Here is a 26,905-nt window from a genome sequence, read left to right as displayed (position 1 = left end):
GCCCTTGTTGTCAGCACAGGCTGGGGGATGATGTGATAGGGCAGCCCTGGTACTGGTGGACAAAAAGCTGGGCATGAGCCAACAACATGTGCTCACAGCCCAGAGTGCCAGTTGTGTACTGTGCTGCTGCTAAAAGCAGCGTGGTCAGCATATCAAGAGAGGTGACTCTGCCTCTCTGCTCTGCTCTGGTGATACCTCACCTGGGGTACTGTGTCCAGCTCTGGAGCCCCCAGCACACAAGGGACATGGACCTCTGGAGGCGACTCCAGAGGAAGACCACAAATGCGATAAAAGGACTGGAGCACCTCTCCTATGAGGGCAAGCTGAGAGAGTTTGGGTTGTTCAGCCTGGAGAAGAGAAGGCTCTGGGGAGACCTTAGGGTGGCCTCCCAATACCTGAAGAAGGCCTACAGGAAGCCTGGGGAAGAACTCATTACAAGGGCATGTGGTGACAGGACAAGGGGTAGTGGTTTTAAGCTAGAGAAGGGGAGATTTAGATTAGACATTAGGAGGAAGTTCTTACTATGAAGGTGGTGAAACACTGGAACAGGCTGCCCAGAGAGGTGGTAGGGGCCCTATTCATGGAAACATTCAAGGTCAGGCTTGATGGGGCTTTGAGTGACCTAATCTAGTTGGAGATGTCCCTATTTACTGCAGGGCTGTTGGACTAGGTGATCTTTAGAGGTCACTTCCAACCCAGAGCATTCTATGATATTATGAGAGGGGTTCAAGCATAGCAGGGTGAGGCTGGAGGAGCATTTGAGGGGGATCCCCATGATTGGACCCCTGCCTGAGCCGCCGCCTCAGAGCAGGTCTCGGGGAGGTACCCACTGGTTTGCTCATTGAGGACAAGGCAGCTTTGGGTCCTGTCCCAAACCACGCAGCTCCCAGTGCAGGGCCTCGCCCCTCTGCTTTGCAGGATGGTACCTACCAGCAACCCAACCCTGCATAAGAGTGGTGGGTCCCAGCTGGGTGCCCTGAGCCACCTCTGGTTTGTGTGGCATCAAGTCTTTGGAGACACATGCTGTCAAGTCCTTGAGGCCCAAGAGAGAGCCGCATACAGGGCTGGAACTGACTGGATGGCTTTTCAGGAACCATGTGCATTCAAGAACTGAAATTCATTGTGTGATCATCCCTGCTAGGCTTTGCAAATTAGCTTTTGTGGCTGTGTTGTGTTGTTTTGTTTGTTTGTTTGTTTTTTAATTTAAATTACCTGGAGAGGAGATGAAAATAGCTATGACGTTTTGTATTAAAACATATGACCTGCTTGAGGATTCAGAGGCCATTAGCACTGCTGCACAGCAGAGTTAACACCTAACAGCTCTTCTGATCATAGCTCCCACCTGGTCATCTTTGGCCTTGGGGGGCTGTGTTTCCTTGCAACTTGGATTGGCAAGGGATGTGCTGGCATTTGGTAATCCACTTGTCACCCGCTTCCTGAATTCCCTGTATACTGTGCTCAGTGTGCTGGGTAATCTTGTGGTAAATTATTAAATTTTTTTTTAAAAAAAGCTTTCTTGTATTTTTTTGTGAAGGTCAGGGTATGGTTATACAGAATGTAAGAAAAACCAGACACCTGTTGAGAACTTGCTTTTGTGCTAATGAAGGCAAACACTGATTATTCATAGAATGTTTCTTTAGATCTAATATCCCAGTACATTGAACTAGAGAGCTGTGGTGAAGGAAAGAAGGAGGGTAAGATTTGTTAGTTTAGGGAAGCAATGAAGTTGCTGTAAATAACTTCACGTGATCTCATCCCCTTTGTTGAATAATCCTCCCAGGTTCAGGCTTGTCTTAAATTTCTCGGTAGGCAGGGAAGGTAGTCCTTCCTTTTCTCCTTTCACACCTAGCTATCGATCTGCAAGAATGAATTCACTCTTGACAGGCTTTTCCTTCCAGCTTTGATACCTTTCTTCTTAGTTCTGCCAAACCAAGCACAGCTATAACAAAATTTCCAGAGGAAGGAACTCCAGAGGCAGAGTTTCCTTAATGCTGCAACCGTAACTGCTCCATGTCATTCAGCCAGGATGCTGTTGATCCTGGTAGCTGTATTATCTCCCTGGTGTTGGCTAAGGGCATATGTTGTGTTGTTTTCTTTTTTTTTTTTTTGGCTTTTTTTTTTTTTTGCTTTTTTTTTTTTTGGCCTTTTTCTTGTGACCTCGTGAATCAAGGTATTTGGTTGCCTTTTAGGATTTGTGTGAAAGGCAGTATATCCAAAGAGACGTAAACAGGAATTTGGATAGAATATTCATGCTTTGCAGGTACAGCTGCAGCAGCAGCAAATATGCTCCCTGCAAACACATTCCCAGTGCAGCAAAGCGTGGGAGTCACTGATGTCATTCTGAGGCAGAAGACAGTCCCATCCCTCCTGCCTGGTGGGTCTCAGCAGTCCTCATAAACACTCTGTGGTGTTCCCTGGATGTCCTTTTTGCTAGTCAAAAGTGTGGTGACTGGGACCGAAGACAAACCACCATGAATTTGAATTTTTACAGAATAGTGTCATTGGTTCTTCTCATAAGACTTAGTGAGTGCATCACAATGCCAAATCAAAAGAACTGATTTTTGCTATTTTTCTTATCATAAACTCCTCAGAAATTGGTGGGTCTTTTTATGTTCAGAGACTACGCCCATATCAGTTACTTACATAGGAATGAGATCAGAATGAGTGAACAGTCATGTAAAGCACCAAAATGTTCAGAGAAGTCTGTGCTGGGGAAGAGCAGCTAATGCAGGCAATGAGAATTTAATTGATAGATCCCTTTGTCACAAATCACTCATCTGGTTGGTTGTGAAATAGTGTCACACAAAACTCCCAGGGAAAAAGTTAAAAGTTTTGGGGGCTGTTCGGGGGTTGAAATCTTTTTTTTTCTGCTGCAGTGGAGCTGCATTCTTATTCTGTTGAAGTGTTCTCACTGAGATTAAAATGCAGGAAATTAAGGAGGAGAAATTTAAGAATGCAAAAAATCAATCTCTGTTCAGCATTTGGGAAAAGGTCAGAGAACAAGAGTCAGTGGAAGTATTCCCAGTGCATGTAGCTGAGGCTGTGCTGCAGGTTTGTTGCAGCCACAATTACGATGAAAGTCCCAGGAGACTCTTCAGTAAAATGTGTAACTTTGACATTGTTCAAATCCTTTCCATGCAGGTGACGTTGGGAAACACCCTTTACTTGCCTACATAGAGAACTAAGAGTAGACCACAAGGGTTTCATGAAGAGGTAGATACTGCAACATGAATTGGTCGATACTGGGTGAATTATTATGTGAAACAGAATTTGGGAAAAGCTAAGGGAAAGGTAAGTTCCCACTTGCAGAAGTTTCCCCTGTCCTCCAGCTGATCCTAGAGGATGGAGCCTGTGATCCAACCACTAATATCTTTATTCAATTTTCCATTTTCTCTCAATAATCCTGTGTACCCACTGCAGTATTAGTTTTTGTTTGAAGTCTGTTCTAACCTGTTCTGGCCTGTATTTGTAAATGACAAATCTAACATCTCTGCAGAGCAAGACAGGTAATTAATCATGAACGTGTGGATACCAGTGAAGACATCTTACAATTTTAGTTGAACTTTCCAGTCAGCATCAGATGGGGGATTCAAAGGGATGTTGCCAACTTAAAAAAATTATTTAATTCTAGAAATATCAGTAGATCAAATAACACCAGAGTTGAAAAACTAAAAAATATTTTTTTTTTTAAAGGATCAAAATTTAATTTATTTGAATTGTATGTTTAGCGCTTCTGGGTGGTCATTTTTACAATTTCTCCTGTGAGTTTAGCCATTTTCCCTTACTTGACACGTTCCTTGTAACAACAAATGCATTGCGTGGGGTGAAGAAAACATATAAGAATAATTCTTACACAATAAGAAATGCCAATATTTTCTAATTTAAGACATTTAAAAGCTAGAATGAGGTAATGTATCTGCTACTCCGCTACATACAATTAACAGTTCAAATAACTTATGTCAAATTTCTCTGTAGTTATGCTAGTAGAAAATAGAAAATTGGAAAACATTGACAGCAAAAAGGGTAAGAAAGAAAAACCAAAATAATTGGGACTTTCCAGGGGTGTGGTTCAGAAAAAAAAAACTTAGTCACAAAGATGCCAGCACAAATACTTGTTGCTTTTTATAAAATAGTCATCATCCCTATATGTGTTTACTACTAAAAAGATCAAGATAATTTCTTTGAATAATACCAGTTGTCTTATATGGAGTAAGATAACTTTATGCTAGGTAATAGAAGAAAGATTCTGCCGGTGGTCAAAAATCCCCTGCCACTGCACCAGCATTCGCCTCAGGTGCTCACTAGTAGGTGCTTTTTCTTAGAATTTCAGGTAAGCTGTATATGTCTTTTCCTCGTTAACAGATTAATTACCTGTGAGTGTTCCTCGAAGGAACTTTTCAGCTGTAGATTGGAATATTTATTTTCTCACACATTTTCTTTTTTTGTTACCTGCATGAATTCCATGTGTTACTATTGTAATGCTTAAGCCTTGTGTATGGTGTTTGCAGGGCATCGTTCTTTGCTCATTCACTGTTGCTTATTTATCATTTTAATTAAAATTCCTTCATCTGTTACTGTGAAAACCTTTTTACTTTGGGATAAGTGATTTGAAATGTCATGATTCCCAGCTCAGAGTGGAGATATGGGGTGAGAACGTTACCTGTTTCTGCATTAATACCAATACTATGAAGAACTTCTTAAAGTGACAATGTAAATATTTATACTTTCCAGTTGTAGCTGAAAAACAGATATATTCTTTCAGGCTTTAACTGGTTCCTGAAGATGTTTGCAAAAGCAACAAAGAATTTTGTGAGAGAAACTGACAGTGGAGGTGACTTGATCCCTGTCTCCCAGCTGAATGCTTCAGACAAGCTGCAGCTTCTGAGCTTAGTTACAAAGAGGAAGAAATTCTGGTGCTGGCAGAAGCCGAAGTATCATTTCTTGACAGTCACCCTGAGTGATGTACTTACTGAAGACAAACCAATAAAACCAGGTAAAGCCATACTTGGGCGGCACTATTACTGCAGATAAAAAGAATGCAAAGCTTAATCTTTTTTATTATTATTCTTAATCGTGTGACTAGAGGGCTTCTTTCAGAGGAATGCTTTGAAGTGTTCTCCAGCTGTAGAAATGAGATGACTGGATCTTTTCTCACTTGACTATTCATTTAACTAAAATCAGTAATAATAAATGTTTGGGTTTTTTTAAAAAAAAACATTTTGCCTAGATAGTCTGCTGAAATTCAGTGCTGAAGGTTATCAAGCCATTCTGTCCAACTCTTTTATAACAGTGCTGTCTGCAGCCACAGGAGCTCCCCTAGGTTGTTGGGGTGGGATTTCAGTGTGTGTGATAGTAGTGTGGAACTATACTGTGCTCCAGGTCCAAAATTGCTGCATAAATAGTGTCTTGTTGGTGACAGTGACCCAGGGGATGCTTGTACAGGCAAGGCCAAGCGAGTTTTACCTCTGCTTCCTTTCTTCTTGCACAGACTGTTAAAAATGGTTGACCCTTGTGTTTCTTTCTTCATCCAGTTGAAGCTGTCCTAACCAGGTGTTAGGATTAATGATCTGGAATCCCATATTTCTGGGCATGTCACAATTCCATACAGGAAAATAGATCAGTCCCTAAGTTTAGATGTTAATTGTAGCTGGCTTGGAAGGTTAGCTGATTCTGAGTTACTTCTTTAGTTTACAGATGTATAATATTCTGAGTTGTTTTAAGACAGTTAGATGCTTCCATGGGTTTTCAGTGAGCTCTGGGACAGCCCTATAACACAGTATGTCAAGATAATGGCAAAAATGTTAACCCTATTGTACAAACAGGTCTGCTCTGTAATTTTTCTTTGTAGCTGAAATGTTTCCTCTATCAGTGCTAAGTCTTCCAGAGAGCTGAGCTCAGCATTTCTATCACCTTACACTTTCCTAAAATGGCAAAATACAGAAGCTAGTGGAGCAAAGATGATGAGAATATGGAGGAAGCAGAAGTAAGAGTTGCAGAACTGTAAATTTGATGATTTACCTGCTCGATACAGTTCCTTACCTTCACTAACTTACCGTATATTCTGTAAGTTTCTGTTTTTCCAATCACTTCAGGACCTTTTCAGCACTTCTATTTGCAGGTAGAAATTACTTTTGTTGCTTTCCTAGTAATTGTGGAGTCTGACTTTGTGAAATATGTGGGGAAGTTTGAAGATTTTGTTAAAGGAAGTATTGAAACTTCATTTGGAAAGATCAGCCTGGGAGCTGGAGGGAAGAGCTATGTGGAAAACTGGTCCTCATTTGGTAACCTGAGGAAGCAGGAGATTGACTTGCAGCAGCTTATGAAAGATGCCAAGGACAGGTATGTTTTTAGTATGGGCATTATAATGGCCAGAAAGGACTAATGGGCTGTAAAGATTTGGGCAGGCTGTGATCACAGGTACAAATCTTTCTGTAGTGTTACCACAGTATTATTGAATCATTTTTATTATAAGCTCTCATTTTCAGGTGCTAACTCACATATGCAAAAATGAAACTTTCCAAAGTTTGAAAGCTTGATGGTCAAACCTTTCCCTTTTGTTTTAAAAACTTGTCTCTGTAATTTCATCCTATGTATTTGCATGAATTACCATGTAGAGTAAGAGCCATATCCTCCCTTCTTTGGGGGACTGTACTGAGGTAATAATCTGGAAAAAAATGGATTAGATTCTCTCTGTTATTAGGGCAAATGGTGTGCAAACTGAATTCAGAACTAATGATGTTCTTGCGAGCAGGCTTTGTGATTTTTTTATGTGTATGAGTGTGCTAGAAAATTGGATTATTTGAAGTTGAAGGAATAGAAAAGATGAGCAAGTGTGGTCAATGCATGTTCTACTAGTTGAACAAAATATAGTTTATAGATCTGTTTCTCACTGTTGTACGCTGTAATAGCTGAGGGGAACTAGTTTTACAAGATATGCAACACTTCCTGTCCTACTCTGCAAGACTAAATAAACCAATTTCAGTAGGTCGTGGACCACAGCCTGATTGGCAACCAGCTAACCAGTAGTCAGGGCTCTGCTCTGTATTGCAGGTACTGACTCGTGGGAGAGGAGGGTAAAGAAGCAGTGTAAATTTGCTTTCAATACGCTGGTGTTCTAGAACTAATCAGTAGCCCATTCAAGCTTATGATGCCAAGTGTATAATTGATAGCCAGTCAGTCTGGCTTCTGCCAGGTCACAGCAAATGGTGAGGATAACGCTGAGGCTCACTGGAAATTGTGGCAATGCCTTACAAATGAAATTTCAGATACTCATTCGTAAATATTCAGTGATTTATGATGGATTGTGTCCAGGCTTCTAGATTTCATCTTGTTCATGGAGCATTGTGTGGAATTCAGGAGTGCTGGTGCCTACAAGTTGGTAATTTTTGGATGGAAAACATTATGGTAACTAAGAGGATGTTAACTCTTCAGTCCTTATGAGATGAGAGTCAGCTAAGTTTTCTTTTCTGATGACATATGTCGCTTGTACTTTGATCAATTATTGTTTCATGTATTATTTCTACATATATAGCCTAATTAACTGGCATTTTAAAATGTTCTTGTGTTAGGCTGTTTAAGTCAAAGTTGCAGGTAAATAGCAGAAAACTCTGAAAAAAAAAAAAAAAGTCAAAGCTGTTATGCCTTCTAAACCAAGTCATGTGAGTCAGGGTTCAGCAAGCTGGAAGTGCTGAGTGGCAGCAAATCGGTTTCCTGTGACTTCTTATGTGAACTTTCTGAAGGAGAATCCTACTGATCTTTTAATTAGATTCCAGATGCTGCATTGGCTCTCTGCTTTTCTGAAAGGAGGTGACAGCTGAAGGATGCAGGATGAGGTCGTTCCTGATTTGCAGAAGCAATGACATTGTAAATGCAAACCACACTTACTGACACAACGTGCAGTATAAAATGAAATTTAAATGGTACTTTTAGGTATATAAACATGGCATATCTTACTTTACATTATTCTTGGTTTTCCTATTACGTTGTGCTTGCCCATTCATAGAGTACTATAACACACTGATCTCAGGTCAGGGTCCTGTGCCTTTACATCCATGAGATTGCTGTAGATTTAAGAGTATATTCCATCTTGTCTTTTAAGGCTTTCAGTACTGTCTGCCATAAGTTCCTCGATAGAGAAACTGATGAAGTATGGTCTGAATGAGCAGATGGTGAGGTGCATTGAAAACTGGCTGAATGGCTGGGCCCAGAGGGTATTGGTGAGTGGTACAAAGTCTAGTTGGAAGCCAGTGACTTGTAGTGTATCATCTCAGGGGACAGTACTGTGTCCAGTCTTGTCTTCATTAGTCACCTGGGTGATGGGATTGATGCGTGTACCCTTAGCCAGTTTACTGTTGACACAAAACTGGGAGTAGTGGCTAATAGACCCAGAGGGTCACGCTGCCATCCAGAGGGACCTCAGCAAGCTGGTCTGGTCAGAGCTTTATGCAGTTCAACAAAGGGAAGTTCAACGTTGTGCACATGGAACAACTCCAGGTACCAGCACATGCTGTGAGCTGACTGGAGAGCAGCTTTGCAGAAAAGGACTTGGGGTGCTGCTGAACTCCAAGCTGGACGTGAGCCAGCAACGTGCCCTTGCTGCAAAGAAGCCAGTGGTATTCTGGGTTGCGTGAGGAGGGGCATTGCCAGCAGGGTGAGGGAAAGCATCATTCCCCTCTGCTCAGCACTGGTGAGCCCACACCTGGATTGCTGGCTGCGGTGCTGGGCACCCAGTGCAAGGGAGATGGACATAACTAGACTGGAGCAGCTCATATTTGAGGGAAGACTGAGAGAGATGGGACTGCTTATCCTGGAGAGGGTTCAGGGGGTATCTTATTAATGTCTATAAATACCGAAAGGATGGAAGCAAAGAGGATGTAGCCAGACTCTCTTTCAGTGGTGCCTAGTGGCAGAACAGGAGGCAGTGGGCACAAACAGAAACACAGGAGGCTCAGTCTGAACATCAGGGAACACTTTTTCACACCTGTGAGGGTGACTGAGCACTGGCACAGGTTGCCTAGAGAGGTTGTGGAGTCTCCCTGCTTGGAGACATGATCCTAGGTGGCCTGCTCTAGGAGGCCCCTGAGGGTTGGACCAGCTGACCTTCCAACCTCAACCATTCTGTATTCTCTGCCCCAGTGGAAAGGATTATGAGTATGTTAGTTCTCTGTAGTTCTCATGGATTAACAAATTTGCTTGTTTGTTTTTGCCATTTCACTAAGTTCTGTTTGGTGGTTGAAATAGAAGTTCTGAGAAGTGGTGACAGCAGAGGGAAAGAAATAGGAGCAAGTGGCAGCAGTCAGTCAGTTCACGTCAGCTGCAGGAAAGTCTGCCTGCCACACTTCCATCATTTCATATGAATGATTCCTAACTCTACGATTAGCATACTAGAAAAACAGGGTAAATGCTACTAGTAGTATACTCTGGCATGATTGAAAGATGTTTTTACACTGGTGCATGCACTTTAATGCATACACTTTAATGTGCACTTTTCACTGCTTCAACTCTTGTCCACACAAAAATAGGTGCCTATTCCTAATCTGGATACAGCATGAATTCAGCCCATTTTGCTACTTAGTCATTAAAACTCGACCATTTCTGCATACGACGAGAAAACCATTCATTTTTTCTACCAAAGGTGCTGCATGGGTGATGTGGAGTCACAGGGTGTTATGAGACGAGATTGAAAAAAACCCAATTGTGTGTTTCTGTGATTTAAAAAATAAGGGCGATGCAGAACAGAAAATGGAGGAACTGTCTGTCACTTGCACTCTGAAAAGTCACTGGTAGTCTTGGGGATGATGCTCCATGAAGTAATTGTCAGGTTATTCCACTGGGAGAATTGTGAAGTGCTATCAATAAGGTGACTGTGGTAGATACTGTGTTCTGGTATGACTCTAAGAAGCAGGTCAGGGAGGTTATATTTGAAATGGATTAACAAAAAGAATATGTGTCTGTGCTTGGTGGGAAGTGTCAGAGCAAGGACTGGTGGGTTTTACTCCATGGTGCTGATCTAGAGATGGAACAAAGCTGGGTGAAGTCTCTCACTGCGCGTCAGGCAGCGTTTGTATGGAAGACATCAGGCTGTTGCACATTATAAATGAAGGGGAGAAGAATGTACAGGCTGAGGAGTTACGGCTGAACAGTGAGGCAGTTTTTGAAGTCAGTCATGTGGATGTTATGGAAGAAGTTGCGTTTGGGTGAGGCTCTGAGAGCAGGCCCATGTCTCTACAGCTGGGAGAGGAACTGTGTTGAGGTGACATTGCCCGTTGAAGGACTGAAAAGTTTTTATCGTTTGTGGGTAGTTTGAACTCGTAAAAATTTGTGCCGGCAGCCAGCAGTGCTGACTTGAGTGTAAGGATGGAGAGTACTCACAGCAGTAACCATTCTTTTTGGTATTAGTAGTAAATTGCCAAACACCTCGCTCTGAGGATCTATGGGGTGGGTTTCTCCGAAGACTAGACAGGGTTTGATGGAAACAGTGGTCCTAGCCCCCTTCCTTTGTGGACAATCTGTTCAGAGGAGGAAAGACCTTCAGTCTCCTGCCCTCTGCTGTGACTTGAAAGCATGCTCCATTGTTGTCTGCTTTCTCTTGCTTTCCATTGGTTTCTGCCTTTCTCCCATCTTTTCTGCTTCCAGTCTGCAGCAAATTGCCTTTGTGCCTCTCTATTCTCCACTGCTTTCCTCATGCAAGCAGAAAAAAGATTGCGTAAAAGTGGAGGAAGCCGTTGCATTATAGGAGTGTGGGAGTGTTTAATCCAATTACATGTGGAGAGAGCGAGACCAAAACTCAAATTCTTTTCTGCTCGTGTTTGACCTATAGAGCTTCCAGCATGGTAAGTCATTGACCTCAGAAAGATTATTTAAGCAGAAGAAACAAGCAAACAAATACCCCATAATCCTTATCATTTAAATTATCTTAATTTTTACAGACTCATACTCTGCGTGTTGATAATGGGACTTAGCAAGCTAACATCTCATTGTACTTTATATAGTGTTGCTTTTGAGTACTTCAGCTCAGCTTCCTAAGGTGAGGAGGAGTATGGTGGTGTAGCACCGGTCACACAAGATCAGTGAGGGCTTCTGTACAACAGATTCTAAGAGTGGTGGTTACAGAATAGAGAAAAAGAAGCTCTGAAACATGACCTGTAAAATAAAGAAATGCAGTTCAGTTCATGTGCCTGCATGCATGTGTTGTCAGGGATTTAACTTGGCCATCTCTTGTTACTTGGATGTATTCTTGATGGTGTTACACTAGCGAATGAGTTCAGCTCCTGCAAAAACACACTCACAGATTCAGTGACCACTGGCCTACAATACTTTAAGCCCTGCTCTGATCGTCAAACTTTAACCCTGTTGCATTTTGCTCTTGATGACTATTTTCAATGATAATTTAGATAAGCTGGGTATTTGCTTACCTCATGTTGTCTCCTTTCTGAGTTGCTGAGAACAGCAGAATGTTTTGCCTTTCACAGGCTGTGCCCCAGTAATAAGTTGTGATGTGCCCACACGCAGCCCAAGAGTCTAAGGGGGTTTATGATAAAAAGTTCAGTGCCAGAAGTTTAGAGGAGAGCAATTCAACTGTGCTGTCCTAAAAGAGAAGGTATGTGCAGCTGTGGGTATGTGTTCCAAAGCTCTGAACCTGATAGTCACTAAATCTGGTGGGAAGAGGAGAGCATTTGTGCCCACTCGACAGTTGGACACACCCTACTGAAGTCACCTGAGCCCTGGGGCTGAGGCAGTGGCCCTGTCTCTGCCACCCCACGCAGAGGACCCCAGGTTACCTCTGAGGAGGAGTGCTGCTGCATCAGGGACCAAAGCAGGTAGCTCTGTGCTCCTGTGGTGTTCATGTCACTCTGTGGCCTCCAGTGCTGTGCCAGCTCATCCACTGCTGCCTCCAGAATTTCTTCACTGTGGCTCTTGGCATGTTTACTTGCATCTTCTGGCCCTAATGCTCTGCCACTCTGCTCTTAGTTCTGCATCTGAACCTCAAAGCCAGGAGTGTGAAGGGGTCTGAGCCAGGCCCACCTTGGGCAGAATAAATAGGAGAAAAAGTCTCTTGAATTATTTTGGTCATTCATGGGTATAGAATTAATTATTATTCTGTATGCTTTGTACATTAATGCTCATTCAAAAATAGCAAATCTCTATTTAATCAGTACTTGTCTACCTTTGTTTTGTTTCTTTTGCTCTAAATTCTGGGCATATTTGGTGAGTTTGTCATCCTTTAAAGCAGGCAAAAAATGCATCATATAAAAGCAAACAACAAATTGCTTTTGAGCTTCTTCATTGTATCTCTTCCCCTGTGGCTTCTTCAGTCAGATGCTAAAATTGCAAGATTTTAGTGCATTAATTTATATTTTCAAGATGCCTAGTGCACCTCTTTAGAATCATGGATAATTATTCTGAAGTATGCAATAGTCCTGGTGGCCTGCTACGGTGATAACTAGTAGCTCTGGTTTGGCAGACACTTCTAAGAGCAGTGGTGTCTGTGGCTGCATGACATTTCTTCCATTTTTGCTAATCCAAAGATTCTTTGCGTTCTAAGCATAGAGCATGGCTTTGCACCAACAGAAAGAAAGTTATATTAATAATTTCAGGAATGTTTGGGGGTGCTTTCCTAGTCTCTGCTGCATTGCTTCAGAGGTATTTTCTTCCCCTTGTTTAAACAATCAACTTTAAGGTTTTCAGACAGTTCATTCCAACTGATTGAACTTTCATATAAGCATGTAACTCTGCAAAGATCAAAAATTGCCTCAGGATATTTTTAATTTAATAAAGAACCAAGCTGACTTCAGACTTACACAGACTACATAAATCCAAAACTCCAGAATCTAATAAATCTAAATCTTTTTAATTAAAAGTAGAGATATCTTGATTTAAATGAAGAGGATTCAGACATGTTTTTCTGTCATATTTTTGGGGAATTGCCATTTAGCACCATGAATAACCATTTACAGTAAAAGGGAGGAGAAAAGACTGAATAACTTGAGCCAGGGATAGAAATCTTTTAATCTTAGAACTGTCTTGCTAGAGTTATCTTTTCACAGAAAATACAACATCTCATATGAGGACCTCCAAAGAGTATTTTGCAGACATATAATAAAATTGACACATTTTAACCAATTAATACAGTTAAGTTGCTTTAACTGTTAACAGGAAGATTGTTAACACCCCAGAAGAGAAAGTAGTGAGTTTTGTCATCTTCTGTTAGAAGATAATCCTCTAAATTTGTTTCTGGGAGTTCACTTTTTTTCTTCTGCTCATTCTAAGAAGAACCTAACTTTAGGAATGTCTCCAGCAGCGTTGAAATGCATACTGAATTATGTTATAGAGTAGGGATGACTTGTTAAGCGGGAGGCATGGGCTTGAGGTTTGAGGTCCCTCACATGGTTAGTTTTTCTTTTGACTCTGAAAGTCCGTCACTAACTGTTAATTGTGAAGTTAAACTGGTGAATAACACAGGAGTTTATAGCAAATGTTTTGTTTTTGTTTTTCAGTAATCTTCTCCAGTCCTCAAATTCATGAAATCTTTTCTGTGTATTCCCATGCAGCCCTTTGAAGTACTTGGTTAGTGCTGAACCCACTCAGCCAGTTCAGAGTTTAAGTGAACACTGGAGCAGATCCATAGCTGTCATTGAGGTGTCACTCTTAGTGTGCTGTTCATCCCTAAAGGAGAAATTCTGGTGACTCAGAATTTGGCAGCAGTCTGTCAGGGGCACTCCTTTGCCTTCAGAGGCCAAACCAGCATTCCTAGTGGTGCCTCAGGCTGTCCTAGTCCAGGGTGAGGCTGGACATCAGCACATGGGCACGAAGGAGCCCCATGTCCCCTTCTGTTGAGAAACACTTGATGGCACCTGCAGTGGGTAGAAGGATGTACAAAGACAGGGGAGACAGGACTGAATGGTGACAAGGAGATAAATGAGACTGAGTTTGGCCAGGTGGCTGGAAAGGGGGGACAGTGAACTGTGAGAAGGAGGGGAGACGAATGGTACGACAGGTATTTTTATTATGTGTGCCCTTGCATCGTATGCGCAGTAGTGTGCTAGGCTGCACTAGGGAGGTCATAATATGGACCATGAGCACAGGTCTTCTGTCTGTTCTCCCTGGTGACTTCTCTGTTTGAAATAATTGTTCTGAGTAAAGACTGCAGGATGTGAGCCACTGACTTACTGACTCTGTTTGTAGTAACTTGAGACTGAGGAGGACGGTTTGCTGGCATCCCCTGCCATGGCCATTAACTTGTCAGTGTGAGTTCACAGCAGCAGAGGATTCAGTCCAGTGTCCACAAGCCTGGCTGATTGTTGTCATGTTACACTGAAAGCTTAAATTTGGTTAGAGTTCTCCCTTGCTTTTTTTTTTTTTTTTTGCATTAGAAAGTAGCCAGACAACTGCCATCATTTGCTCAGAGTAAGGAATCAAGAATTCAGTCCATGTGTTGGGACTTACTGTGGATTACAGATATTTACTGCTACTAAATAACAAAAGAGTACATAATTTTGAGGAGACTGCTCATAGAGAAGCCATTGTTATTTTTCCAATAAAAGCTTCTTCAAGCAATTTAGAAAATGTTTTTTTCTCAAGTCTAGTATTTATGTTGTTAATGGGGTCTTTTCTTTTGCAGAACAATAAATTTAAACAGTAGTTTACTGCAACAAGTAATAGAGAGAAAACGTGAAGTGCTGTGCATATTGAGAGAAAAGATAATAACTACTCGGAAGTGTACACTGTCTGAACATATCCAGACGGAAGAAAAAATCAGCGGTGTGGTGAGATGTACTACAAAAGTAGTAAAGGTAAGAGTTACTAAAAATCTGCAAGGAATAGAACATTTGCAGATTCATTATCTATTATGATTTCTCCAAGTAGATTTAAGAGTATTTTTCATAATTTCTTAATATGTTGAACTCAGTGCACTGCTTAGTTGCAAAACTTCAGAAAGGTAAAATGTTCTTTTTTATTGCCTCACTGGCCAAAGAAGCCGTCTTTCAGTGTGAGCCTGGAACATGGCCTCTGTCAGTAGTGTCAAGCTGTGATTCAGTTTCTCTGTATACAGATTCCTGCCTACAGCACAACATAAACCAAACATAACAATTTGGTGCAAGCTGAAGAGCACAAAGCAGTACTGAAGTAAATTTATTTGAAAAGCCAAGAAATCATTCATCAGAAATATTTGCAGTGTCTACTGAGAAGCTGTTTGTTTTCAATCACGAGAGTAGAGATTAACTGCATTATGAGCATATCTGAAAAATTGCCTATGAATTGAGAAGGCATTACCAAAGTCAAAACACACACTCATTCACTCTAAGTTGTTGTAAAGCTGCAGATGAATCACTTTGGCTTTGGCGTACAGGCTGTCTCCAGTAGCAGAAATCTGGGAGTTGCAGTTCAACACCCCCCCCCCAGCCCCGTGCAAGTGCCACCTTCCTGGTACCAGGCTCCAGCTGGACAAAAGGTTGCCAGGGTAGAAGAGGGCAGGGCAGGATACTGAGGAGGGTGCCCATTTCCTGGTGACACCATGTTCCACGTGTGGCCAAAGCTGTACCTGGAGCTCAGCTTTGTGCTAGGACAGGGTAGCTAAGAGTTTGAGTTGCTGCTCCTGGCATTGTGTTTCTACCATGCTGCTCATTTAGGCCTTTCACAGATACCAGATGTAACATGCTTTAGTTAGACATCATGGAGCATAAAGAACATTCTTGCTTTATTAATTAATATATTCTGTGTTTAAGCTACACAACAGCTGAATCAATTAAATAGTGAATAAATCTGTCCTCTAGGTTTCAGTGAGTGAAAATGGAAGTATGGTGAAAGATTCTAGTGTGATCCTTGAAATTCCTCCTGCAACCACTATTGCCTACGGTGTAATTGAACTGTTTATAAAGCACAGTGGCCAGTTTGGTAAGTAAAAGGTTCATTTTCTGTGGCACACAGTTTAACTGTGGGCAGAGCTGTCTGTTGGGCAATGGTTTTTGCATTTCCCTGTACACAAAGGTAATGATGTTGTGCTGTGAAATGCTACTTTTTTGATTTAGTAATGTTTTTTCACTTGCTTGAGTAAATAATAAACTCAGGATAACTCAGGTTTCCGGTAGTGTCAGGAGGTCACCTAGCTCAAGCCCCAGCTCAGGACAGGGCCAAATTTTGAAGTTTGATCTAAGTTCAAAGTTAGGTTATATTGCTCATGTCTTTCTCTATTGAAGTTTTTATTATCTCCAGTGACAGAGATTCTATCACCCCTCTGGGCAGCTTGTTCTCCTGTTTGACCACCATCAGGGTGAACGTTTTTTTTTCCCTTAATATCAATGCAAATTTCCCTGTCTTTAATTTGTGTCTCTTGCCTTTTTGCCTTATCATAATTCAGAAGAGTCTGGCTCTGTCTTCTTTTCATGCTTCCACTGGGTGGTTACAGATAACAATAAGGTTCTCCCTTAGCAATGTTTTCTGCAGGCTGGACAAACCCGGTCTCTCAGCTTCTTCTCATATCCAGTGTTCTCCAGCCCCCAATGATCGTTGTGGCTGTTTGCTAGATTGCACCAGTATGTGAATGCCCATCTTTTACTGGGGAGTCCAGAACTGGATACTGCCCTCTGAGTGCAGTCTCTCCAGTTTGAAAAATCACTTTCATTGATCAGCTAGGTAAACTCTTCTCAGTATGCAGCAAACTTAAATAGCTGCAAGGACACACTGCTGATCTCTCACATTTGTTGTCTGGGTCTTTTTCTGCAATTTTAGCTCTACCTAGCTGGCTGTCAGCCTGTGCTGTCGCCTTCACCTGTTGGCAGGGAGAGTAAGCTGAATATAAATCAACAGCCAACGAGGAATATATAGGCAACAGTCATGCTAAGAAAAGAATTATTCATAAAGTATAAGACAGGAATTTAAACTTGTCTATTTTACACTTTAATGTATAGATTGTTCTCAGAATGGTTGCAGAAATGTCATGTTTTCTGGTCATGCTTTACTTATTTCAGATTAAATACTTTCAGCTGTCAAATTAAAAAAGAATGTTGAAGTTGGCTTTGGAGGGAGTAGTAACACTGCTCTGCAGAATCACTTGGGTTTTTCTTTCTTGTCTATCCTCAGTTAAACTCCCTGACCTAAAGGAGGTTTCAGGGGATGTTATGCAAGAAGTAAGGAAAGCAGATGGGCTGTGGAGAGCTGGAAGTTGAAAAGGACTGATGTAGAGAGAAATAGGAGATACATTGAAGAAATAATTGAAGTGCAGTTGAGGTTTGAATCCAGGGTGCACTTTATTTAGAAGAGAAATGCAGAAGATACTCCCCATCATTCTCCTTTAACTGATTTTTGATATTAAGGGAGTCTGTAGATTCAGGAATATAACTAAATGCCATGTAACCTGTAAAAAAATTTTTGAAATGTGGAATTGCTCTGACATAGACTGAACACAGAGATATAGTAGGGGACATTGACTTCATGGTCAGAACAGAACTGTAATTCAGAGTAATCATGTGCAATTAAGGCTGACTAGATAGGTGTGCAGCTGAGATAGCCTTTGTACGTGATTTCTAGATGGAAATTCATATGTCCTGCTAGCTGATAATACAGACGTTTGTTAATGGTCTCTATTTCTCTGCTTCTTTTTTCACCTTTTTTTTTTTTCCATCTTTAATGTTAGGTCTTTTAAGCTTCAAAACCAGCAATGCTTGTTTCATGTTTTATCTCAAACAGCTTATGTCTTACTTCTTTTTTTTTTTTTTTTTTTTTTTTTTTTTTTTTTTTTTTTTTTAATTTGTACTATCTTACCTTGCCTGGCTGTCATTGAGAAGGTAAAGTGGAGGAGCTTACAACAAAATTGGGGATTTGCCAGCAAGAATAAGTATGGTAGAGCCTAACCTTCAACTTCTGAATGGTTACTCTGTAAGGAAGGGTGGTTTATAAACTTTCTTTAAGATGTTCTGGGTAATGTGACTGAACATGATTGGACAATTTTAAAAAAAGAAAGAAAAAAGGTCTAATCCTTTTCTGATCCCTTTATCATGTTTTCCTGTAATCATTCTGTTTAATTTCTACAGGCTAATTTTCCACTGCATGTGAAAGCTATTCCTGTTAAAGGCTTTGCAGTTGTGTCCCTAAAGTTTCACTGCAAGTCCTCTTGTTCTTGCTTTATAAAATGGGAGGTATAGTAGCACCTGTCTGATTTGCTTTGTTCTGTTCATTGATATAAATGTGTGACTTTCTTCCACTTAAATGTCTGTAAAGTAAACAGTCCTAATCTTTCAGCTTCTCCATGCAGAGACTCCTCTTTGCCTTTGATTGTTTTAATTGATCATCTTAGGTTTTCTTCTGGTTTTGTTAGTGTTTCTGAACAACTAGCAAGATCTAACTGCACTATTGGAGTTTTGTCATCAATGGATGGACTAGAATTGAACAGAGAAAAAATCACAGTATTGTGTGTATTCTTCCATTCACTTGTTTTCCATTCTTTCTTGTTTAAGTGAGTATGATACAATTAATGAGATACAAAAATAATTAAGTCCTATGAATACTTTCTAGAGTCCTGTGTTCTCCTCTGAATTGAGCCCTATTACAAGATTTAACAGCAGGGTCTGTTCTCTTGAAACTTTTCACATGATGCTGTGTGTTGATTTCCCTTATCAGCCCCATTCTGCCATAGGAGGGCAGGTAGTTTATTAGAGCATCTTCCTCCTTCAGGGTTCGTGTGAAAGCCTTGTTACCATCAATGAAAGTACCCCAGGCATGTTGCCCTGCTGGTGCCTTAGCTGCTCTCCAGAGCCTTACTGCTTTGGGAAGTTCCTTAATTTGTGTTAATCGCTCTCTGCTGCGCTGCAGCTCACTCTCCTCTGTGCAGAGCTGTGTAAAGGTCTCTGCCGTCTGTCTTTCTCTCTGGCAGAGATTTCTTTGTCTGCTCTTCCTTTGAAAGAGCTTTTTGCTGATGGAGTGCTCTTCATGCTTTCTCATCTGCTTTGAATGTCCTTAATTTGGTGAGACAGACTATTACAACTGCAGGAAGGTTATATTTAGGTTTTCTGCCCGGTACATGTGACCACTGTGCTTGATTAGTGGTTTGGGTTTTTTTTCCCCTTTGCTGTCAGGTATTGCTTTTAAAATTGAGTTTTCCTCACTAGCCTGGCTGTGCTTTCCTCAGACCTGCTGTGGAGTACCAGGGGTATAGTTTCAAATCTTGCATTTGAGCCAATAAAAGATGATCAGAATATGCATAGGGCTTTGATTATATTCTGTATCTTCAGACCATATGGGGCACGGGAGCGCAGAACTTGATATTCCAGATTTCTCAGCATAACTCTTACAAAGGCTCCCTTTGTGGCTGCCAGGAGTCCTTTACATTCAACAAATTGGGGGCACTGGGGTGCCAGGAAGTCAGCAGTCCTGTTTGGATGAGGTAGGCCAGTGCTCATCATGAAGGTGAGGCAGAAAGGGTAATCCAGCCAGGATGTGTCACTTCCTCCATGAAAAGGAAGGAAACAGTGTATTGCAGAGTGATTCTGTTAGTGAATGTGCCTGACGGAAGTCCTTTAGAGACTCTGAAAAGCCTCCTATTTTCCACTCATCTGGAGAACTTGAGGGTGGACTCTATGGCTTGGCTGAGAAAGAGGAGTCTATTAGTGCCATGACCAGAAGAAGCTCTGTGAGGGACTCTCAGAGTTCTTAGGAGTCTCAGAAAGTGCCTTCTTGTGACTCCATCCTGAGTGGATCCTGTAGCCCTCATTACAGGGCACGTCTGGATATAAAACATGAAGAATTCATACCTGCAGCTCTTGTATGTGGCATTCAGGTTTACAGTGTCAGTGAGAAGTTTTTGTATTGTTTGCTGTCTGTATTACTTCAGTTCACAGGAGCTGGTGTCACATTTTGTAGGTGGTAGCTGCACCACAGGACCTTTGTCAGTGCACACTGTACCAAACATCAGGGCTGCCGTGACACGCAGTAATTCACACAGAGAGCAAATATTGATATTTTTTCCATGAATGTCAGTAGAAGAGCTGGAACATGGAGAAATCACATGCAAGAACACTAGATAATATAAGCTAGCATCTCATTCAGTAATTGTTTGTGTAGTTCATTAATTAATTTAAAAATTTGATTTCTAATTACAGAATTCTGTCTGCTTGATGAACAGCAAGGAGGTTTTGAAAAAGAAAGCACAGAAGGCTCAGTTTATCTCCAATCAGCACTATTCAAAGATGCTGCATTTCTCTATCAGCCAGATGCTGTTGATAATGAGATGTACTCTGGGGCTAAAAACCTCATTCCTGGTGATGCTTCTTTAAGTGTATTGAAACAAGGTAATACTAGGAATGTTTTACATGATTACATTACAGTGAGTTAAGCAACATGATAAGAGGAAATAATCTGGTACAATAGTATGTAAAAATTACATTAGTAAGTTTTAGTAACACTTATCAGGAACTCTTGGGGGAATGCACTGGAAGAACAGAAACATTTACTTCTGAAATAGGTTTATGTAGTGGACTGTTGCCTGGGAATGTCCTGAATCCCTTTGTCATAAATATTATCTTACAAAATCAGGTTTTTATGCCACTTCCATTACGTTCTAGATGAGGTCTATTAGATTAATGATAATTTATGCTTTCATTCAGAAGGGATCACTGAAAATATTTTTTTCATGATTTGGAAAATACTTTCAGTAAAACTTCTCAGTTAAAGGTTATTTTAAGTCTCAAAAATTACAAAGACATCTCCCTGCCTTCACTTAGCCTCACTATTTTCCTAGAAGCTTTATAGAAAGCCTGTATTTAGTATCAGCTAAGGCTGACAATTAAAATGTGATTTAAATGGAAGTTTGCAAATTGGTATAGTGGGCCAGGTACAACTTGTTTGCTGTAGAGATGTGGAAGAAAGGGGCAGGATTGTGACCAGAGGAATGAAAAAAGGGAAAACAAATCAAGGCCTCGGAACACGTTTTACTTCTCATCCATTCTTGTTAGAGTTCTTACAGCTGGTTCTAACAATAAACATCACTTGTGTTATCTCTTGAGTTTCACCTTTCATTCATGGCTATGACCCAAACAGGTATTTGTTGTCCTGAAGTCAGTTCTGCCAGTCTCCAGTGTAGACTTATTTGAAAGGAATCACTGTGTCTCCACGTGTATATAAAGGCCACTTATTTGTCAAAGAGTGGTGTGCTGCTGCTCAGGGTTTTGTTTTACCTTGACATACTTTTGTGCCTTTCTTGCTTAAAAGGCTTAGAGGTTTCTTTTAGTTAATTAACCTAAACTAACTTTTTTGGGAAAAAAAAAATAATTTAAAAATGTTTAAATGTTTTTACTAAAGCAATTTAAAGTAAATTTCCTCTACTGTTATTTGTGTAAACAGGCAGGCAGTTGTGTCAGGTACAAAAAATATCTGCTGGGCTTTTCTTGTTTGTTTGTTTTCCAGAGAAGTAATTTTTAGATATGAAAGGCGTCTTTAAAGAGAGCATGTTTCTTGACTGGAGTGACATGAAGGGAAATTTCTTTTAAACAGAGTTAAGAACACTTGTATGTCCATGTTTTTGGAATGTGTAAAAACACATTCCAACCTTCCAGTTGGCATTATTGACGTGGAAACTTTTTTTTATTATTATTATTAGCAATGTAGCACCTTTGTAAAACATTTTGATTTCGTGCTGTGGTTGAACTGTGGAGGAAGACGTGCAGTTGTGCTTCTGTGGTATATAATGTAAGGGATTCAGGATTTCAGTCAAGGAGAGATTTTTGTACTGATTTTTGTAGTAAGTCTTTTTAGGTCAGGGATGAAGGGGTGTAACTCTTTGCTGCACCTGATGAAATACAAGGACAATAACAATTTAGCATTGCAATAGGACTTTTAATTCTGCGTGGACTTACACCATTGACTTTGTAATTCCTTTCAATCTACAGATTAAGAAGTAAGGTTATGAGCAGAACCCTTCATTCTGCCTTATAAATTAACATTCCCTGGAGATGAACTTTCAAGTGAGAAACTTAATACATGGTTAGTTCAGTTACCATTTAAAACAGTGACTTCTTGGTAGCTGTTCTTCTTGCTTAGAATTTTCACTGAAGCTTCACTGGCTCATTAGGGAGGTATAATCAGATGTGTTCCAGCTGTGCATCACAACCTGTCCTTATGGAAATCAGGATGTCAAAACGTGGTGATAAATGGGCTTATGAAAGGTGTAGTGAAAATGTTAACTGTTGTGACTGGCATTAGGGTGGAAATGTCTAGTTTAACTTTTTACTGCTTTCTTGGGAGAGATCTGTCACGGCTGAAGACTCAGTTCCAGCCCTTTGTGAAGCTGCCGGAAGAGAAGCAAAGAGCATTATATAAAACCCTTTGTGAACTCCTGCTCCATGAAGAAATGGTAACTGCCCTGGAGGACGTGGTAAGATGGAGAAACTTTTGCTTGCTTCCTAAAAGTAATTTGAGGATAGGGCTAGCATTCTCTTTGCTTGAACTCTTTTCACGAAGTTTTATGTATTCTTTTGCTTCCAGTTAGACGATATCTGCGCAGGAGACAAGCCGGATCTGAAGGAGTTAAGATGTGCACAACAAGGAGACATTGTTGACTTCTTGCAGCTCTTAGGGTGCAGTTTACAGAGTGAGCTGTCCTTGGAGAAATGTCAGCCTCAGGATGAAGAACTCTTCTCAGCTGCTCACCTCCTCATCAGTGCGATCTCTGGTATGTTGTGAGCGAAGAGAAGAGCCCTTTTTATCTTCCTTCTAGAGCCCTCTGTGTTAAAGTGTTTATGGCTCTTTTTGAGCAGTTGGTGAGCTGAGTGAACATCATTTGTTGTGTTTCTTTTTATGGGTTTTGTATACCATGCCTAGCACTCCTGGCTGTGAGTTAAATTCAGCCCCAAATTGCTGACAGATTTTGCTTGTAAAGTACGCATTCCCCCAGGATTACTCACTCTACTTTCTACTGAATGTTGTGTGTATTTCCAGTTTGCCAAACTATATTCTCTTCTTATTGCATAGCAGAGTTCTTCCCACCTAAATGCTGAGAATTACAAATTAGGTGTTGTCTTCAGTGTAACAGCATGTACTGCTGAGGTGCAAACTATATTTAGCAAAAATGAATTTCACATGGAGACCCTGCAATTGGAGAGTTGTTTTGCAGCTGCTGGAAAAGAAGATTAAGCATAAATGTCAAACAAATGCCATGCTCACAATCTAGTTGGCACCACAGTGTTAATTAAAAGCTGCCTACAAATTCTAAGACAGACTCCTTCCTGACTTCTCCTCTCTCCTGTATGAAGAATTTCCTGCCATTAAGATAACGAAGGGAGGTCCAGTGTGGTGTTAGTTCAATGTGCAGCAAAATGTCAGTGTGCATCCACATACACACAGTTGCCAGGTGGAAAAGCGTAACTCGTTTGTGGAGTCAGAAAATAAATAGAAAACAGAAACCTGCTGATGTGGTGATGCTTGTCAGATGCCCTGAACAGCAGGGCACAGTTAATTGAGGTGTTATCACCTGGTGTTAGCCATAGTGTCTACTGCTGATGTCCAGGTGTAAATGTAGCTGGATCAAGAATCCAAAGCTCTTTTATGCCTGTTGCTTCTAGTAGGAACTACAGCCTTGAGTTACAGAGTTGAAGGGCACCACATGGCTCATTTAGTCCATCTCCCTGCCCCAAGGCAGCCTCAGCTATTCCTCTCAAACTGTGTTTTTGCTGAAGTCGGCCTCTCATACAGATTTTGAGAGCAGAGTTTATTGTTTTATTCAAGCCTTAAGTCATTCATCCAGCCTGCAGACTCGGCATGAAGCTCTGAGGAGATACCTGGGGAGGAGATGAGAATGATGGAGATGAAACCCCCTTCCCTACAAGCTGTCTTTTTTCAGGGGCAGGGATAGTCAGAGTGGGGCTTCTGGCCTTTGCCTGTCCCGTTTTATTCTGGACTCTGAGAAGCAGCAGGAAAGGGCTGGATCAGCCTCTTCCAAATGTTCAGCAGAGCTCTTGTGAGAACTGTCCTCAGCATTCAATTGCTTTGGCCTCCAGCATCCATTTCAAAAAGCACTGTTCCTGCAGATGGGCCTCAAAAATACAGCTCGTCTGTCTTTGCTCAGTGGGAGAAACCCCCTAGCAGAGCTTGGTGTTAAGAGAGTCCCCTTCCCAGCAGCCAGCCCCATGCAGTTTTCACTGGAAACAATCTTCCCCTCTTTAATGTTTCCTTCACAGAGCTGTCTGATTACACTCTTGTCCTGCTGCGAGCCTGCTGTGATCTTCAGGTTGTTCCAGCACTGTGTTGTCTGGTGAGTAATCAGAAGGTGACTGTGTGGGTGTGGGCCCCAGCAGCAGGGATGACTCTGGTCTCTGCCTGGCCGTGCTTCTCTCCTCGTAAAGAAGATGTCAAGCTCCAGCGTGAGCTGTGGCTGCAGGCGTTGCTTGGCCAGGTCAGAGTCTGGCAGTGGCAAACCACGCAGGTGACTTACTGCAGGTGGATCCCCAGCTTCTAAAATGTTTCTGTCTTTGGGAGATGTCATCGGATGTGAACCAAACGGAAATTGTAGCTTGAGCTCAAATCTTAATTTACTGGTAGTCTCACTAGCCCATTTTAAAGTCTCAGTAACGGCACCCACCTGCCCTTGGGAAAGATAAATTTCCCTTCGGTGGCGGCAGTGCTTTGGCCTTGGCAAATCCTGGAGTCCCCAGACTGTGAGGCCGCTCATCGAAACTGCCAGAGGAACGGGACAGGGCTTTTATAAGGCTTTTCAAGCTCAGTGACAAAAACCATAGTAAAGCTTTAAGTACAGGGCACGAGGAGTGTCCCTGTTTGCTGCGAGTAAGAGTGAGAGTTAAGTGTGATCTGCTGTGGGAGAATTTGAACTGGGGGAAAGGACATTGTAGGAGAGACGTTTCTCCTTAAAGAGTGCCACAGAGCTTTGCTTCTGGATGAGTACATCGTACATGTCAAGGCAAATAGCAAAGGGAGTTGTGCCCTTTTGCTGCTGCCTTGTAAGCTCTGAGGTGCTTTTGGGAGAAGGAGCTGAGCTGTGTGATGGCAGGAGCAGCACTGCTTGGAAAACCTTTGTAACCTCTTTGTCTTTTGCTCTCTCTTGTAAATACAGCCCAACATCGCTTCAGCTGATGGCACTGTGGTGCCGAGCAGTCCTTTGGTGGCCACTCTCACTGCCAGAGGAAGATTCGATGTTGTGCAAAGGCTGTTTGCTTCATCAGGCATTAATTTGGAAATGACAGAGTCTTCTGTGAAAGCTGTAACTATGAAAGCACCTCGGTTCTCCCCGCTTGTTCTTTACGTTGCGTTGTACGGATTTTATGCTCTAGGCGGGAATGCAGAGGAGCTCTGCTGAGCATCCAGGTACTGCTGTAGCCTTGTTCTTTCTTCTGTAGCTCTGCAGTGTAGTGTTGGTGTGTTTGAGGTAGTGGTAGGACCACTTGGTCCAGTACTTGGGACAGCCCAGGCAGGGGTTGTGGGGTCAGGGTGGACTCGACAGGCCCGGCCGAGCACTGGGCTGCCAGCAGGCGCGCTGCTGCTCTGCTCTCTCACCAAGAGCTCTCTGCTGTGGAGAATACATCAATAAGGGGTGAAGGGGAGGAATTACAAGCCTGGAACAGAAATTGAACGTGTCGGATCTGCAGGGCAGAGGAAGCCCAATTGCTTGCTTTCATTTGCGTGGAAGAAAACTGCCAAGTACAGACTGCTTTGGGTAAGCAAGCAAAGCAGCAGGCTGGGGAAACCCAGGGCTCTCTGCAGTGCAAGATCTGTTTTGCTTGTTTAAGACTTGACGTGCAGAAAGGCTTTGCTCTGGAGCGAGTGCCATGGAGGGCTCTCAAGGAGGTACTTGGTTAAGTTTTCAGTTATTAAGTGTAGTTGGGCTTTACAGATGTGAACTGCACACTGCAGGAAACAGGAAAACTTTTTTTCAGAAACTAAGCTCACCTTAGGGCTTTTATGCCTCCGTGCAGCATTTCTGTTGTCTAGTAAGTTTTTACTCATCTTAATAATTTAAATTGGATTCTGAACTTTCTCTTTGAGGTACGGTGACGCCTTTTGGGGCGTGCACTTAAGTATCCCAGCTGCATTTCATAAAAATGGATCATTTTACCCATATGACATTTTAGATGCAGATATTTTGCTTGTTTCTTTGACTAACAGCAGTGTTAGTAAAGCACTTTGTGCTTTGAACTATTTTGCCTTTTTTTAATCATAATTTTTTGTAATTGTGTGGATTGGACAGAAATTCAGTGGAGGTCTGCTTGGGAAGATGATGTGGGCTTGGGAAGATGATGTTCCAGGTCAGTGGAATATCAGTGCTTTCAGAGAAGGTTGCGAGATGGCTGACAGGCAAATGAGGGGGGACCTGGGGGGAGTGGAACAGTAACCAGGCCCTGCAGCTTAGCTGGTGGGTGGGAGTCTGGGGTTCATTTTTCTGCTCTATTCCCACATGGCCTTAGGCAGCTCGTGTAAGAGGTCTTTCAAAGCTCATGCCAGTTAAGCTTTTCCTGAGGTGATGGTACCTTTCTGTACCCTGAGGGTTCAGGATAGCCCTGCACACTGAGCTTTTGGCCTTTCTGTCTCTCATCTGTCAAATGAAGCTGATGGCATTGCCTGAACCTTGTACTGGTGTGTATGGGAGCGTCATTGAGGAGGATGGAAGCGTGTTACTCTACTCCTGGGAGTGGTGGGTGCTTCTAAGTGGGGAAGTCTTCTTTTGCCTCTGCGGAAATGTAAATGGGAAAGTCACGAGTTGCCTCTATAACTAAAATATCAAAACTCTCTATTAAATGTTGTGTCAAAACAATATGACTTCACGCATGTGGTTTCCACTGACCTTCTTTTGGAGATTCCAGTCATGCCCTTGGCCTTGAAAGGTGGCACACAGGGGTGGCAGGTGGCTGTGTGGGCATCCACGCAGCGCCAGCCCGTCGCTGACGAAGCCAAGGGGAGAGCGGCGGGG

General features: G+C 41.9%; 1 protein-coding gene across 1 annotated transcript; it reads left to right on the top strand.

Moving 5' to 3' along the window:
* The first annotated feature begins 4,285 nt into the window (after positions 1 to 4,285).
* On the top strand, positions 4,286 to 25,297 carry DFNA5 (deafness, autosomal dominant 5). The gene is made up of 10 exons (XM_008935564.1): positions 4,286 to 4,330; positions 4,763 to 4,993; positions 6,147 to 6,339; positions 14,621 to 14,792; positions 15,774 to 15,894; positions 20,094 to 20,282; positions 22,236 to 22,363; positions 22,474 to 22,660; positions 24,165 to 24,238; positions 25,055 to 25,297. The coding sequence occupies exons 2-10, from the start codon at positions 4,783 to 4,785 to the stop codon at positions 25,295 to 25,297; spliced, it is 1,518 nt and encodes a 505-aa protein (XP_008933812.1). The 5' UTR covers positions 4,286 to 4,330; positions 4,763 to 4,782.
* Positions 25,298 to 26,905: the final 1,608 nt, after the last annotated feature.

The sequence above is a fragment of the Merops nubicus genome, unplaced genomic scaffold, assembly GCF_000691845.1.
Source record: "Merops nubicus isolate BGI_N331 unplaced genomic scaffold, ASM69184v1 scaffold22, whole genome shotgun sequence".
NCBI classification, from domain to species: domain Eukaryota; kingdom Metazoa; phylum Chordata; class Aves; order Coraciiformes; family Meropidae; genus Merops; species Merops nubicus.
This window is presented reverse-complemented; position numbering and strand designations above follow the sequence as displayed.

What these genes read in the sequence shown, in the direction of transcription:
- DFNA5 (XM_008935564.1), top strand. Translation starts at nt 4,783, where the DNA reads ATGTTTGCAAAAGCAACAAAGAATTTTGTGAGAGAAACTGACAGTGGA. An exon ending in ATGAAAGATGCCAAGGACAG is followed by an intron (nt 6,340 to 14,620) that starts GTATGTTTTTAG and finishes TTTCTTTTGCAG; the next exon opens with AACAATAAATTTAAACAGTA. An exon ending in CCTCATCAGTGCGATCTCTG is followed by an intron (nt 22,661 to 24,164) that starts GTATGTTGTGAG and finishes TTTCCTTCACAG; the next exon opens with AGCTGTCTGATTACACTCTT.